The sequence below is a fragment of the Parasteatoda tepidariorum genome, chromosome 8 (genome assembly GCF_982258835.1).
Source record: "Parasteatoda tepidariorum strain Cologne lab strain chromosome 8, Ptep-v5.0, whole genome shotgun sequence".
In the NCBI taxonomy this organism is placed as follows: Eukaryota; Metazoa; Arthropoda; class Arachnida; order Araneae; family Theridiidae; genus Parasteatoda; species Parasteatoda tepidariorum.
This window is the reverse complement of record NC_141762.1, coordinates 11,631,357-11,649,677: the sequence shown is the minus strand read 5'-3', so window position 1 is coordinate 11,649,677 and position 18,321 is coordinate 11,631,357. Positions and strand designations below refer to the sequence as shown.

The following is an 18,321-nucleotide window of genomic DNA, read 5'->3' as shown; positions in this document are numbered from 1 at the left end:
AGGTCTGAAATTAAGACAGAGATGAAAAAAAAATGGTAGGGTATAACTATTTCCTTTCCAGTTTGTTGTTGTTTCTAATCCCACTTGTAAAATACCAGCAAGCCTGATAAGTGAAACCAAGCAAATTTAAAACAGATGATAAGTTTTTCTTGTTTTTCAGTGGCTTAATCTATGGCCAAGAATATGACTTCAGACACACACACTTCATAGCCCGGTTATTCATTTCTCCACAGATCTTATTTTTGACCTGAACCAGAAAACTATTAATCCCCAGTTCAGTACCCTCAGAGGCACTGATTTTTTTTATATTATGGGTACTTGGAGGACTTTGTGATCCGACAGATTTAACGTGCACCAGTTACCACTTACAACACGTCTTCGGTCGACTAGGATCGAACTTACGACCTATTGGTTATGAGCCCAACGCCTACCGACCCTTTTCTTGTTAGTTTTTGAGTGTTGTAAAATATTCGCAATTACCGAGATTTAGTAACAACACCAAATATGAAATTTATTGCTGCCGTATTTTTTCTAAGTAAAGGGAATATAAAATTCTTTTATTCTAACCAATTTCAGTTATGAGCTGTTTACTGCTCTCGATCTTTTCTTAAGCAAAATACTCTTTAATCCCTTTTCAAATTATAAAACTTACGCATATTTTGCATTATATTTTATTTTTACACTTAAAGTGGTTGTAAAATTTATGCTTTTCAATTATTTTTTGAATTTATGAATTTTTTCATAAATAAATTAAAAATATACATATTAAAGTATAATATTTACACAATGGTGCGTTTAAGCTCCTATAAAATAACAGAAAATGAGAATTAACGTAAGACTAAAAAATTAACATGATTGTAATTCATTTGTGTTTCACGTTTTTTTTAGTAATCAAACTACTTTATTTGTGGATGAGATAATAATCATTAGACTTAATTTATTATATGCTCATGACCTTAAAATATATTATAATATTAAAAAAATCTTCATTTTTAGAGCGAACCAAAGAAGGAAAATCTTTCCTGCAGTGGATAAATACAAATTTCCCGAAATAATGCGAGGATTTCCAAAACCAGTAAGTTTTTAGTTTTCATGAAATAACACAGAAAAATATTTTCTGTACTTGTTTTTGAGTTATATATATATATATATATATATATATATATATGTGTGGGAGATAGTGCAGCATAGGAGTAAATGATGACGATAATTTAATAAACATAACAATTTAATAGAAATAAAAAGATACGTAGGATATAGCAGTTAGCATTATTGACATGTCTCGTGAGAGCTGCCTTCTCGCAGTGGTCTCCGGAATGCATGTGTCTAAGAATTAGATTGTTCTATGGTTTAAAGTAAGAGTTAATTATAAATTCGGGAGTTTCCCTTCGGGACTTCCCCTTCTGGTCTGGCTGGCGCCTCTCAATGTCAAGAGGATGATGCAACTTCCTTTAATATTACAAGATGGTGGATGACGCAATGTTCGCAGTTGTTACACTATGGTATTGAAACCTACATCAATCGGCGATCCTGACATCAAAATGTCCTCATTTTCATCAGAATAGCTACCAGACACAGTTACCTGAAAAAAAGAAAAAAAACGAGAAAGCAAAGTATAAAAATATAAAAAGCAATTTTTTAATTAACTGGCCACGGTTTCATGTGGTCAGCTGAAGATGAAGTATTGTTCGGTCCTTCGTGATTCCCGACTTTTAGCACATCATATCTATCATTCTTCTTCACTTTTGTGATTTGGTATGGACCGAAGAACTTGGGTCTTAATTTGAGTCCAGATCCAAACTGAGTTCTCTGGATTGCAACAAAGTCTCCTTTTCGATATTCGTTGGCTTTCTTTCTTCTTTTATTGTACTGCCTGCGGTTCTCTTCTTGGATCTTCAAAATATTCTTTTTGGCTTCTTCTCGAATGTTCTCTCTATCTTGGATAAATGATTCCATGTGTTCTTTCTCCAACATTTGTAGAATTTGTAAGTCCTCTTTTGTTTTCATTTTCACTCCGGTCAGAAGCTGGAAAGGTGTCATCTGAGTGCTCCGGGAAACTGTAGAATTAATGGTACGCTGTACTGTTGGAACAAATTTGTACCACTTAGTAGGATCTTTTATTGATAGTTTTGCCAGTATCGGTATGAGGATCTTATGCATTATTTCCACTTGTCCATTACCACGAGGAATGCCAGTAGTTATTTTCACATGTTCGATACCTTCATCTTGGCAATAAGTCTCAAAATCTGTTGAAGTAAACGCAGTACCACGGTCAGTAATTATTCGTGAAGGATTTCCAAAAGTTATTTGTTGAGTTTTTAACTTATCTATTGCCTCTTGACTTGACGTAGATTTGGTTGGGTAGAACCAAACAAATTTGGTAAAAGCATCTACCACGGTGAAAATATGTTTATAGTTTTTATTAGTTGAAGGCATGGGGCCAATGAAATCGATATGGTAAGTATCTAAGGGAATATTATTTTTAGGAATCGGGTTCAAAAACCCTTCTTTTTTTCCTGCCTTCCTATTTACTAATATACACTCTACACAATAACTTACAACATTTTCAACACATTTCTTCATATCTGGAAAATAATAGTGTTGTTTAAGTACATCAAGAGTTTTAGTTATACCAAAATGACCTTTAGCATGTGTAGATTTGATAATGTCAGTTTGCATTTGTTGTGGAACCACTAGTAAATAATTATCATTCTCAAGTTTATATAAAACATTATTTTTTACCACAAAATCATCAATTGATTTATTTTCCAAAAGTTGTTTAATAGAATTAATATATTCATCATTTTCCTGGTTAGTAACAATTTTAGAGGTTAATTCGTCACAAGTAATATGCATAATTGGATATCTACTTAAACAATCAACATGTTTCATTTGTTTACCTGGGCGATGTACAATTTCATAATCAAAATCTTCCAAAAATAATGCCCACCTAGCAATTTTAGGAGTTAATTGTTTTTTACTCATAGTCTTTTGGAAAGCTGAACAGTCTGTTACTAGTTTAAATTTATTTCCCACCAAATAATTTCGAAATTTTTTCAAAGCCTCAATTATAGCCAACACTTCAAGTTCATAACTTGAATAATTTTCCTCTTGAGGAGTCGTTTTTTTACTCATATAGTGTATTGGGTGTAATTTGTTATCATCAGATTGCTGAAAAAGAATAGCACCATACCCAAATTTACTTGCATCTGTATGTAACTCAAGCTTTGCTCCTTGTTTAAAAATGTGTAGTACTGGATTTTCAGAAAGTTTTTGTTTTAGAGTTTGAAATGCTGTTTGTTGTTCTGGGCCAAAATAAAATACACTGTTATCCCGAAGTAAATCACTTAATGGTTTAGCAATTAAAGCATAGTTAAGAATAAACTTCCTAAAATATCCGGTTAAACCAAGAAAACTCTGCACCTGTTTGGTAGACTTAGGTACAGGAAAATTTTGGACAGCTAATGTTTTTTCGGAAGAGGGTTTAATGGTACCGTTCTCAATAATATAACCCAAAAAGTTAATTTTAGACATCAAAAATTGGCATTTCTTTAAGTTTAGTTCTAGTCCATATTCGTATGCAGTTTGTAATACTCGTGTTAACCTGTTCAGTGCGTCAATTTCACTTTCTGCGGGAATAAAAATATCATCCATGAAGATGACAACAACACCTTCTCTTAGAAGATCACGGAATACATAATTGATGTACCTCTGGAATGTACTAGGGCTATTACACAACCCAAATGGCACTTTATTAAACTCATACTGCCCATCAGGTGTTACAAATGAGGTGTATTTTTTACTATCCTCGTCCACGTCTATATGAAAAAAATTGTTCCTTAAATGAAGTTTACTATATACTTTACCACCCTGCAACTTGTCTAACACATCTTCAATCTGAGGTAAGGGGTACTTATCTTTAATTGTTTTTGAATTTAATTTCCGATAATCAATGCATAATCTTAGACTATTATCTTTCTTTTTGCAAAGAACTATTGGGGAGCAATAATCAGAGCAACTCTCTCTAATTATGTCTGTTTTTAACCATTCTGATATCTGATCATTTACCTTTTGTTTCTCAGAAAAAAATAAACGTCTAGCTCTTTGACATACTGGGATTTCATCTTTTAAAATAATTTTCATTGTTAACTTAGTGTCTTTAATTTTGTTTGGTTGGTAATTATTAATCAACGCTGACAGTTCATTTCTAATACAAGGATCATTAGCATGTGATAAATCAAGTTCATCATTACTATACACATTGTTGATATTAAATAAAAAACATTCACAAGAGCAAGAATCATTAATATTGAAACAAGAACATTCATAAAAATCTTCACTCTTAGAAGTTTTGGTTTGAGTATTTACACTTGAAGAAAGCTGACCTAGTTTTATTAATTGCTCATAAATCGTTGAATTTATTATTGCATCTACTTTAAGTTCATCCGAAACAGCGGAGCTGACCTTCAACCCTGACTCATTGGGATATAGAGACATATGGATCTGTATAAGTTTCACTTTCCGTTCATCCCCAAAACATGACGTCAGCATTATATTAGATTTAGGAAAATCTTTTATTTTAATTTTATTTGAATTAATCACTGATATTTGAGCCCCAGAATCAATTATGGCCTTCACCGGGTGATTTCCATTCAAATAAATCTCAGCATACTGTAACTCGTGTTTAAAATTATTTTCTCCAGATGGTTTGCAGGAATTAACACTAAAGCTTTGATTACTTAAGTTATCACTGGGAGGGGTATTTTTTCTTTCTGATTTATCGCTTCTGGATTCGTATGTTTTTTTCGATCTCATTTCGCAATCACGTGCAAAATGGCTGACTTCTCCGCAGATGTAGCATTTTTTCTCTGCTCTATTTTGTTTATTTATTGGTTGAGAAAAACGATCCGGCTGGTTTTTTCTGAAATAATTTTTCTCGCTTCGAAAAAAAGTGTTCTGCCCATATTTATGGGTATTGGAAACTTCTCTGTGAGGCATATTCTTAGACGTAGTGTAAATGTCTAATTCTCGTCCTAACTCGACAGGATTAAACCAATTTTCTCCCTGACGGATTAAAATATGACTGGCCATCTCTTTATTTAATGTCTCAATTATTTTATCGGATATGATTAAGTTGCATAATGATTTAAATGTTTCAACTTTACGTAATTTGCAATAATACTCGAAATGTGAATTTAAGCGAGTAGCAAATTGAATATATGTTTCTTCTTTAAATTTTGAGGCATTTTTAAAGTTATTCAGACATTCTTGGGGAGTTTGCTGAAAATCGCGCAGTATTAAAGCTTTCAATTTTTCATAGTTTTTTATATCCTCATCTTCTATGTATAACAAGATGCTGTTTGCTTTTTCACCTAGCATATTAATTAAGATTTCGGCTTTAAGCCCCTCATTTACGTTTTTCGTACTAAAAGCTCTTTCCAACGATGAAAAAAATTGATTAAAGTTTTCAGGTTTCGATGGAACTGGAAGAGATAGAGTTTTAATGCTATGAATCAGATTCTCAATGTTTGTTTCGGGTGTATCATTTATTGTTTTGGGAGGGTCAATTTCAAATGCTTTGTTTTTCGCCTCTATTAAAAGCATTTCTTTCTCGAGTCTTTCTAATTTTAGTTTTTCTAACTCAATCTGAATTTCGCTTTGTTTAAGTTCCCTGTCTGCTGCCTGTACTCTTTCTTCTACGGCGTTACTTATCAAATTTTTGACAAATTCTGAATCATTCTTAAATATTTCGGTGGATTCAATTTTTTCTTTTAATTTAACAATATTATCGCTGCTGTCTACGATGCCTCCTATTTCCTCTAATACTTTTACTAGATCTTCTTTCTTTGAATTTTTATACATTTTTAAAATTGAAAATTTCCTACCTTGATTGAAGAGACTCTCAGTGTCCAATGGTAATCCAATGTTTCTCGATTCGTTGATTCAAACCAGATTCGTATCCCTTTTCGTATCCAAGGATTTCACGATTGCACTTCCCCGGAAAAGTTGACTGCCTTGCTGATTTGCACAGGATATTCCAATAATTTCGGAAAGTTTCTGGATCAATTCTGCCCTTCTCGACAGAAGTTTCTGGATCAATTCTGTCCTTCGCGACAGAAGTTTCTGGATCAATTCTGTCCTTCGAGACAGATCCGGTTATTGCTGATTTAGGAAAGTTCAGGTCTCTGCTGCTGCTTTTCTCCAGTCGCTGATTTTTTGCTGCACTTCTCCCCTCTCGATCAGTATGACTCCTGAAAATTCGTGGATTCCAGCTGCTTTTGCTGCACTTTGATAAATCGCTCCTCCACGAGCGTAGAATTTCGGTGAACAGTTCGGTGATTCCCCTACTCGGGATTTAAAATAGGAACAAAATCTGGATCTCCTTCTCGAGCGCAGAATTTTGCTTTCCTTTTTTTTCGGTGAATGTCCCCTTCTCGGGATTTCTAAAGTTTCTTGGCTGAAAAATATCCCCTTCTCGGGATTTCGAAGTAGTTGGTTAAAATCCCCTTCGCGGGATTTTAAAGTTTAGAAATAGTTACAGCTCGCCGTTCAAATTCCGGACTCGAGCCCCCATTATTTGTGGGAGATAGTGCAGCATAGGAGTAAATGATGACGATAATTTAATAAACATAACAATTTAATAGAAATAAAAAGATACGTAGGATATAGCAGTTAGCATTATTGACATGTCTCGTGAGAGCTGCCTTCTCGCAGTGGTCTCCGGAATGCATGTGTCTAAGAATTAGATTGTTCTATGGTTTAAAGTAAGAGTTAATTATAAATTCGGGAGTTTCCCTTCGGGACTTCCCCTTCTGGTCTGGCTGGCGCCTCTCAATGTCAAGAGGATGATGCAACTTCCTTTAATATTACAAGATGGTGGATGACGCAATGTTCGCAGTTGTTACGCTATGGTATTGAAACCTACATCACTTTAAAATCCCGCGAAGGGGATTTTAACCAACTACTTCGAAATCCCGAGAAGGGGATATTTTTCAGCCAAGTAACTTTACAAATCCCGAGAAGGGGACATTCACCGAAAAAAAAAAAAGGAAAGCAAAATTCTGCGCTCGAGAAGGAGATCCAATATATATATATATATATATATATATATATATATATATATATATATATATATATATATATATATATATATATATATGGGAAGGCAAGGAGCATCAGAACTACGTTAAGTAACATTTATTCACTTATAGGACATAACACTGGACAATACACAAAATACAAGACACTTAACTTATTAGAAGAGGCCGTCTGCCTCGTCGGCTACCATCACATACGATGTGTGTGTGGAGAGAAGGGTGTGCGCCATGATATGCGTGGGGAAGGTGCGCAATGATATATGTACGTGTGCGTGACGTATGGAATACGCTTCCCACATATATATATATATATATATATATATATATATATATATATATATATATATATATATATATATATGTGGGAAGCGTATATATATATATATATATATATATATATATATATATATATATATATATATATATATATATATATATATATATATATATATATTCGAAAGTTTAATTTAAGTATTTTTTCACGATTTTTCATCATTTTTTCTGCTTCTACATATTGATTATTTATCAATTGTTGTGATACTTTAATTTTTTCCCTCACAAAATCTCTATTTCTTTATTTTATAAGCTCGCGCTCGAGTGGTTGTCAAGAAAATGCAATAGAAGAGATATGCTTATATGTTGCCAGATATAAATGATAAATATTAATAGTGAAATTTTTAAAAATAAAAAATACTTTAAAATACGTTCCTTTTACAAACAGTTGTAAGTCTTTCTAACGAGTAAAATGTCTTCTAATTTATTTCTTCTGAGTCTCATAATTCGTTCTCCTTAGATTATTTTGTTTTTCAAGTACAGATGATTATTCCTCAAAAACAGGTAATCGTCAATTTCATTACGATTAACACATTTACAAAATATTCTTACATAATATTAAAAAATTGCATTTTTTGATGCTGAAATGCTCTGTGTTTTGTAGATATAAGTTTTATGCTAAAAATGACTTATTATTTTGATATGATATATTTATGAATATTTAGGTAAATGAAGTAGAAGAATCTTCCGATTCGACTGAATATATTGCAGACTTAACAATGCAAGGTAAATATTAAGATTACCTTTTATTTAAAAAATTTTTTTTCGTTTTAATTCTAAGAGGACGATAAACAACAGGAGAAATTTTTCATTGTGTATTCTGTTCTTTTGTAGGTGAAAGAGATTTATTTTCCTCCCACACTCCTTAATATTTTTATTTATTCATGCATACCTTATTATGCTCTCTCGTGCCACAAATCCTGGGTTTGACAGGACAAAATTTACTTCCCAAGTTATAAGTCTCGATGGTCCCATCAAAACGTTTTCTTGGTTTGCGTTGGTTTCTGTGCGATTCATGATGATCCAACATCATTTGATGGTCACCACCATCCAACATTTTCCATTACGCGTTCATGGTTTTTGATATGACAGCAAACTTCCATCATTCTATGATGGAAAATACTACTTTAATAATAGGATGGTTAACCATCAAGAGAAATTTGATTCTCATTGATAAACAGTCCATGATGTATCGTACGTCATGGTCCATGATGGTTCCAACTATATATTTCGATGATGTTTTAATGGGAATTCTTGTTAGTTCTCATAGGTTATTGTTACCATCAAAACAATTTTTTTTTATGTTGAACTATGAAATATCCGTCCGAATTCCTACAGTGTTGTGATAGTGGTTCCTGATTGCTCCAACGTTTGATTTCTAAGAAACTATGATGGGAATTTCTGATGATTTAACATGAACAAACCATCAAAACAAGTTGCTATTCTAATGTTAGACCATCATAAATCAGTCCGAATTCCTACTTTAAGGTGATGGTTACTTATGTTGGTTACCATCTGAAATATAATGGGTCATGGTGAAATTATTGATGATTACCATCAAAATTATGTTGGTCCATCAATGGAGAACCATCAGAAATTTTGACTTGGGTTAGCCTCTCATCCCTTTAGTGGGTCGATGAAATGAGTACTAAGCATGATTGAGGACGAAACACGGGCTTCCGTGCTCGGCTGACCACCCGGCTGCTCCTAAATCCCAGAGCTCAAGGTTAAGAAGACTGAAATGGGCTGTCACGCCACTGGTTTTAGTTTAACCCCTCTCTTTTAAACAAATTCACTCCGTAATCAGAACAAAATATTATTATATGTAAAGCAATAGATATTAGACATGCTATAACAAAACTAAACAAACTTAGCTGTGTTTTAATTTATTTAATTGTAGTCTACTAACAGTATTTTACTTAACAGTATTTTACTAGATGAGATCTTCGTATATGTTCCAGGTCACTTAGTGTTTTAAAGTTGGGTCCAAATGACCGAGAGACTTCATTCTAATTCTTTACTATAGGATTCTAAGACTTTATGAACGTAATTGAAAGATTAAAAGCGACTATCAGATTATGGTATTATTTATAAGATCAATTGATATAAATTTGTTTTACGAATTTTCAATTTAGATTCATAGAAAGAGTATGTTGAAGGGGGACTAGTAACTATCTTCAGCTTTTTGTTGATACTTTTTATGTAATATCTTCTGCTTTTTGTCGAAAAAAATCCCTTGAGCACCAGTATATGATATTCATTAGCTCTTTGACGCAGATGAGGCACCAGTATTTCTGTTATAATTTTACTGACACTCTAATAATAAGCAAAAGTATATTTTGGTATTTTTTTATTATAAAAAAAAGAGTTAATGGTTTCTTAAAAAATCTGTTAGATTATCGGAATTATATTGTATTAAAATGTAAAATCCATAAAAAGTAGTTTGAATTTTTTTTTATCAATATTAAAAAATGATCAATATTTGATTTTTTTAATTAAAGAAATTTCAATGATGAATAACGTTTTCTCTTAGATCTAAAAAACTGCAAATAAGTGCAGATTTGAAAAATTACTGTTTGGAAATGAGCCGTATTTGGTAGATTTAATCTTTAACCCAGACAAAGACACCAGTGTTTCATAACCATAAATTATTAAAATGCTAAATGTAATATCTTTATTTTATTTTGACCTAACTTATTACTAAATAATGAAAAAAGTAAGAAAAATATGTTTAGTAAAAATTCTGTGACAAAAGGGTTAAATACCATAATATTTGTGAAATTTTATTTTTGGGAACTTTATGCCTGTGCTTTCTTTGTCAGACTCATTTACCAATCGTAACATTGCAAGGGGTGCGCGTTCTGGTGTTTGAGAATGCCGTAGTCCGTTCCTAACGCTGTATCCGTCAAGTTTATCAGTTTTAAGTTGGAGATATATTTTCGTTCATTTTGATAAATAATTCTAGATGTATTTCTTTTCTTTTAGTTTCGAGATATATTTCATCAAATAAAAGGAATATTAATTGGTCAAAACAATTTGTTTCTCCAATCTTTGCGAACTCCTTTTTAAATTTACCCGGTTGTAATTATCTTGCAATCTTAATTAAATGTAACCTTTATGTTACTGTTCACGATTTTCCGGCTATGGCCACGCTAAATGAATTTTACATTTTAAAACCTAATCCTGGATCCCGGTTTTTTATTTTCAGGTATTCCTGTGAGCCAGGGTGTTGTAAAAGGATATGCTAGGGTAGCTGTATCACTAGATGAGGCTGCTAGTTTGAAGGTATGTACAGTTAGAAACTCAACTTCATCACACTCAAAAAGTAATGACATTCACAGGGACCTCAGGGCGAAAGAGAGACAAAGAGAAAAAAGCTAATACCCAAGTTAAAAATTTTAATGGTTTTTCATTGATGGACCAACATAGTCTTGATGGTAACCATCAATAACCATTATTTTTTTGATGGTAACCAACATAAGTAATCATCACCCCACTATGACTCGCAAATATATTTTCCTTATAATCGATGTGATTATTTTTATTCTTTATAAGGAAAGAAAGAAATCACATGCTACTGTTTCATTTTTTCTGAAAAATGGCAGTAATAGTTTTTAATTTTATAAAGGGAATAAAGTAAAATTGAATTACTACAATTTTAAAATTTATAATTGTTCACTAATAATAACGACACTGATTAAGAATTTTTTTTTAAAGTCATGATTCAAATTTAAGTAGAGTTGTCCCACTACTTATTTTAAAGCAAGCATCATAAGAAATTTGCATATTGTGATTACGCTATTTAAGATAATCCGTGAACTAGCAGTATACCTGCTCGGCTAATCGCACTGTTATGTGGCGGTCATTTCCTAAACTGTGCAATCTGTTCTTCAACATGCTAAAGACATGAATTGATGACAGAGAAATAAATAGGCTAAGTAAACTAGTTAGAACCTTTTATTTTAAAACAGTCTTTTAAAAATTCTGCTTGAAACATTAATATCAGATTAAGATTCTTATTTGTTTAAAAATTCTAAATATGTCATTGTTTCTGTTTTTATTCAAATTGTGAATCATTTTTAAGTTCCATGTTTTTCATATGATTTATTACGAAAATACCATTGATTTCTATGTTTGATTGCTATTATTATTTATAAGTAATTAGTTAATATTTATTAAAGATTATTTTTAACCACTCAATTTTCAGATTTTTTAAAGAAATTAAATAACTCACATCTCAAGAAAATCAAAAAATAAAATATTCGAAAACTTACCTTTTCCTTTAAATAATAAAAACTATTCCTGCTGGAGAATATCTGCTGAGTATTTCAGTTCGAAACTCTTATAGAAAACAGTGCAGGGCTGACAACAACTACTTTTGCAAAATATTTTATAGAGTTGCAAACAATCAAAAACTGAAGTTTTCAAAACTATTGTTTTATTTAATCTTAAGAAAAAGCCTCTATGAAGAAAGAATTTGTAATCTGGGTATCAATTTTATGGAGAAGGATTATTCAGGGTGTCAATTTCAGTGAGATGATGGAATATGGTATATCAGCTGAGGTTGGAGTTTGCATAGGGGGCCAGTTGAAGATTGATGTTGAAAACAGAAGAAGATGAAAATATAATACTTGAGCCGGATTAGAATTAATAAAAAGCTTTTATTTTATATATTTGCAGAGCTCGAGGTACTAAATAAATATAATCCATAAGAATTATCAGTTGAATCAATTTTGCATAATAATATTAATAAGGACAGGCCATGGGAGATAAATCCCCCACAACCTGCCTAATCAAAAGCCAAATTAAAAAGTACGTGTAATTTGTTCCGATCGGACACAGGAGAAGCATGGGATGGAGATCCAAAATTGGCGATTCATCACAGTATATCATAGCCAAAACAAAGCCAACAAGCATATCAACATGGGTTTAAAAGAACACCTTGGCGATCACGAGTCGCCAACAAATTTATGTGAATTATTACAACCATGCAACCGAAACATTCAGCAGTTGGAAAATTAGAATAAAAAGTTATAAATAGATTTTTGTTTTCGATTAAAGGCGACAGTGAATATATAAGTCTGCATTAGTAATGAAATAAAAAAAGTATCCGTTACATTGATCTGGAAGAGAAGAAATAAATGTGTTATGTTCGTTTTCAAAAGATTAAGTTTTTGATTTATTTTAAATATAATTCTATTAATAAAAAATCAGCTTAAGTAATGAAAGATATTTTAAAAGATAGAAAATAAATATGTGTATGCCAATTGTGGCATCACAGCCTCATATATTATATATATGAGTATATAATGTATATACTTATAAAAAAATATATATAAGCCTTATAATTATATAAAGCCTCATCAACGGAGAGCTGGTACGAAATGGCATTTCATAACATTTTTTGAATCATTTATATGTGGTGGTGTGGAAAATAACTTTAAATCAAATTTACAATTTATCTCAGTTGAAAAATCTTCTGCAAAAACACGTAAGCGATGGCATCTTCATCCCATTTACAGAAAAAAGTAATATCTTAAATGAACTGTGAAAATTCCGAGTACCACTTGCGTCGCAAGGGTTAAACTCGTACAGTTTATCAAATGTTTTATTTTAATCTCCTGCATTTTATACTTTTAGCCGGGTGAAATCTTAATAGCCTACAGTACAGATATTGGATGGAGTCCGTATTTTCCAATTATATCTGGTGTTGTCACCGAGCTTGGAGGGCTCATCTCACATGGTAGAGTATTCAATTAAATTTATATAAATATTTATATTTTTGTAAAAATCAAACGTATTTGGGGGGATAATTTCAGCTGAGAAATAGTTCTCTTGTAAAAGTAAATTGCTGCCCAAGTCAAAACCTTCGATGGTTTTATGTTGAAGTACCAACATAATCTTGATATTAACCATCTATAATTCCAACATGAACCATTATATTTCTCATGGTAACCAACAAAGGAACCATCCAATCAAACGAGGAATTCGGACTGACTTATGATGGCAAACAAAAGTTTAACAATTTATTTCGATGGTTCAACATGAACAAACCATCAGAAATTTTAATCACAGTTTCTTAGAAATCAAATATTTGAATGATCATGAACCTCCATCACCCTAATGTAGGAATTCGGACTGATTGATGATGGGCCAACATAAAAACAGCCAAATTGTTTTGATGGTATAGCGTCATAACCTTCCTGCTGAATCAAAAAGAATTATAATTGAACCATCTTGGAAATGCATTGCTATACCATTATGCATCATCATGAATTTCCTTCATAGTATCTTAGAACGATCATGAACAACCATCATCCTAATGTAGGAATTCGGACAGATATATGATGGACCAACATAAAAAAACAAAACAAATGGTTTTGATGGTATATTCCTAAGAACTAACCAGAATCCCCGTTAAAAACTCATGGAAATGTGCTGTTGGAACCATCACAGATTATCATGGATTGTCCATGAGAATCGAACTTCTCCTAATGGTTAACCATCATAGTACTAAAGTAAAATTTTCCATCATGGAATAACGAAAGTTTATTGGCATATCGAAAACTATGAGCTCATAATGGAAGTGTTAGATGATGATGAACATCAAATGATGTTGGACCATCATGAATTGAACTGAAACCAACATAAATAATCAAAATATTGGAATGGGACCATCAATAATTTTGACTTGGGTTATTGGACCTGTCTTTTAAATATGAACAATTTTAGCGTTCAATAAACAATTGACCCTTTAATATGTGTCCTTAATATTTCTCTAACCATTTTAATCTTATCATTTATTTAATTGTGTTTTATTATTATTACATGTTTACAAATTTGTCAGGAAATAAAAAGTAATTTGTCCTATGCAAAAAAGAAATGAATACCTTGAATAAATTCCGATTGGATGTTTGCAAATTGAGAATCAATTTCAATGGTTCGTTAATTGCTAATTTAGAAGTATTGACGATATTTTCAATTATAAAATCTAACACAAAAACACACGTTTTCTTACTTTGAAACTGTTATTCCTTTTTTTTAATAATTAATTCGATTCTTAACCATCAAAATAAAGTGTGAACTAGAGCAATCTGGTGAATGGATGGTTGACTAAATATAAACAATAACAAGCTTCCTAAAGCCGGAAGAAATTTAAAAAAACTTCTGCTGTATCCTTCCGCTTATGTTATGCTTTCGAGGCGAAGTGTGAACAGTTTTACTATCCTAGGAATTTTAATTATTGTCAGTTAATTTTAAATTTACGCGTAATTTTACCATTTATAAGAGTTTTCTGTAATTTATAAATTCCAACAGGTCGTAAGTGTAAAACCAATTTAGCAAAATTAATATCAAAGCATAACTAAAGGGAAGGGTTAGCCATTTTTTGAGTGTTATCTCTTATTTGGCCATATTTGTGTAAAATAGAACGTTTGTTGTTTTTTGGGTAGCATAATAGCAAGATTTGCGGAGTCTTCCGAATTCATTTGTTGTTTGTTTCGTTGAAAGTTAGATTGAAAGAACGTGTTGCATTGAAAACACTACAAATATATTAATATTGGATGGTGAGTTTTTTTAAATTTTTTATTTTAGTTTAGGTGTAAAAATCAGTCGGAAGTCTTACGATTAATTTTGACCCCTAGCGCCATCTGTGCTTAGCTTTACGTGGTCAACCATTATTACAGACTTAATAGTTTAGACAGGAAAGCGATCGAAAATTTGGATCTCTTAACATTAGTTACCATTTTTTTGCGTATTTCCTTACATCTCGAGATTTTTTTAAGTGATTAAAAACACTTTTTGCTCTCAAATATAAAATTCATTTATCTAAAAGGAAATTCTACAACAAATAATTTTTAATAATTATTTCTTATTATACAGAAAAAAAATTTTGCTGAATAAATACAGATTTTGACATAATTTTACAATGTGCATAGTTAAAGTGACAGAATACAACATTTGGAAGAAATCGCTTAAGTAGTTCACAAGAAATCAAATTTTAAATATTCGATTTTTTTTAAAGAAATGTGTGGAAGCATTTTAAGAGAAAAACATTAAATTTCCTAGCAGTTGAAAAAATGATTCATGAATCGAGATTGGTGGGAAATTTTTCCAATGAAAATTTCGAAGACGTGTCAGTTGGCGAAAATGAGGCTTATCAATATATTTATTCAAAATCTTCATTTTATTATAGTCAAATTAATTCTCAGGTGCTGTGGTGAGTCGTGAATATGGCCTGCCTTGTGTTGTTGGACTTCGAGGAGCCACAAAGCAGTTTAAAACAGGTAATTATAAATATGTAAGAAATCGAACTTGCTAATGGAACTTTTCGAACTCGAATTTTCGGAATTTTATCTTTACATTTTACAAATTTTAATAGTAAAAGTAAAAAGCCTATGTTATTTCATTAGAAACATAATTCGCCCGCAAATATACAAAGTGGAAATAATATTCGACATGTTTGAAGCTCTCAAATACGGACGCCAATTTTCAAGACTTGCCAGATATGAACGAGACAAAACAAAAGTGATTTTTAAATATAAAACGATAAATTTCCATCGAAAAATGAAAAGGAAATAAAGGTGAGAAACAAAATTAGAAAAAAACCACTGAAGCCGAGAAAAAAAAGCAGAACAAGAAAAACCACAGTGTTTGATTAAGCCGAGGCTGCACTGACAAAGAATGCAGTAAATGCCCCGCCTAATATCAAAGTCAATAGGATCTTTAAGAGATTTAAATTTAATTTAATTGGCAGACCTAAAAATGTTTAAAACCGAAACGGGAGAGAATATTATCATATAACAAATGAAAAGAAACGATTAAGTTAGTAAGCTCTTTGTAAATAATGGAATAAGCGGGGTGTTTGGGTCTAGTGAGTTTAGCTAGAGTTGAATGAACTATAGAAGGGTTAAATCAACAGTTACCAGTAAACGAGCGGAGGAATAGTTAAGCTCGAAGTTTAAAGATGAAGAGTCAGAGCAAAGGTTTAGTGAGGGGAAAACAAAAGCATACCCTCCAACTGCTACGGAATTTCCGTAGTTTCAGAAATCTTCTTTTCTGACGGTAGCAAAATAATGTCTTAGTATTTAAAAAAAAATAATTTTAGCGTAGCTTGTCCACTATTACTTATAAAAGTGCAGGCCATATGGCTAGATTCTTAAGTTCTGATAAAAGATTTATGAGAGATCCATTTGCTTTAAAAATTTCTACTTTGGTTCGCTACCACTAGAAAGAATTATTTTCAAAATCCTCATAAGTTGGAGGGTATGCAAAAGTATGAACTGCAGTTCTTTTTTTTTTCCATTTGTGTGAATATGAGACAAGGAGAGAGCAAAATGTTAACGATAGACAGGGGCTTGTGGATTTAACTCTTCTATAGTTGATTTGATTGTTGTATATATCAGATGTCACATTTTTGTTCTGTTGGCTACTTTCGCTACAAGTTTGAATATGTATATTCCCTACCTTGTATATTTTATACAAAGATATTTTTGCATTACTATAAAATAAGATGTGCTCTTTTGCAGACCAAACTTTCCGGTAAACATAATATAAGTGACTCTATTAGAAACTTTGCTGGCCAGGACAGCCTAGTTCATGAGAACGCGAGTTCGAATCCATCCGATCGAAAAAACCCCGTAGTATCTGGTTCACGTTAAATCATTCGGGTCACAAAGTCCTCCATGTTCCCATAACAAATTATACCTTTGGGAGTACTGAATTGGAGATTAATTGTTCTCTGGTTCAGGTCAAAATTGCAATCTGGGAATGAATGAATGGATATACGAATGGGTCCCCCCTGTAAATGGGTGTGACGCATTGGCAGAAGTCGAATTTCTGGATATATATGGCTCCACTGGAAAACAAGAATAATCTCACCCCTTGTCTATGACAACAACAGCAACAGCAGAGACTTGGTTCATACGTTAAAGTTTGTTAATATTTTTTAGCAAAGGTTCAAAAACCCAATCCGCTAATTCTTATAAGCTTACATACATGTTTAATTTGTATTTATATGTGGTGGTGGTCAAAATCATTTTAAATTAATTTATAAATACAAAAGTATTTATAAATTAAGCGTTGCTCTATTTATAAATAGGGCGTATGAATTTTTTACCATCTTATATAAATTGAAATTTCGCGTAAAAAGCATAAATTAGGCATAAATTTGTTGTAGGAATCACGAATATATAGAGAAAAAAAATCTCTGAATTAACAATAACAATAATTTTTATCTAAAATGCCTGCTCAATTACTTTAGAATATATTCAATAAAAATTAATCTTTCAATTTTTCAGGGGATTATATATTACTTGATGGGAAAAAAGGTGTTCTTCAGAGACTGCCAAAGCCGCAAGATTAAAAAAGGGACCATAATGAATAAAATATAAAATTTATACACCAGCCTATTTACATTGTATTCATATGTTTGAACTATGAATGCATTAAAATATATTTGTAAAAAAATAAACATTTCTTTGATTAAAACTGTGTTAACTCTTTTGGAAAATTTTCATTTAAATATATATATATATATATATATATATATATATATATATATATATATATATATATATATATATATATATATATATATATAACAAAGGAAAATTACAGACGTATGAAAAGAAGAGGGAGGGGGGGAGAAAAATAATTAAAAAAAAAACTAAGGAAAAAAAAATTATCAATTTTTTTAAAAAATTCGGAAAATGAAAGATATAATCTTTTTATCAGTCCACACAATTATATCCGCAAAAAAGATCTATTTTGCGGTCTATCAATTTTTTTTTGCAGATATAATCATTTGTCTTTAATTTTCCTTTGTTTTATCTTCATTTTGAAAATATATATATATATATATATATATATATATTTATATATATATATATAT

General features: G+C 31.4%; 1 protein-coding gene across 2 annotated transcripts in view; it reads left to right on the top strand.

Moving 5' to 3' along the window:
• Positions 1-17,918, top strand: part of LOC122270504 (uncharacterized) — a 105,109-nt gene extending 87,191 nt beyond the window's left edge. For both annotated transcript variants that reach the window (XM_087149842.1, XM_087149843.1), the window contains exons 35-40: positions 997-1,075; positions 8,096-8,156; positions 10,639-10,715; positions 13,071-13,173; positions 15,641-15,715; positions 17,729-17,918. In XM_087149842.1, coding sequence (XP_087005968.1) covers positions 997-1,075; positions 8,096-8,156; positions 10,639-10,715; positions 13,071-13,173; positions 15,641-15,715; positions 17,729-17,793 — 460 coding nt within the window. In that variant the 3' untranslated portion in view covers positions 17,794-17,918. The remainder of the gene's footprint in view (positions 1-996; positions 1,076-8,095; positions 8,157-10,638; positions 10,716-13,070; positions 13,174-15,640; positions 15,716-17,728) is intronic.
• Positions 17,919-18,321: the final 403 nt, after the last annotated feature.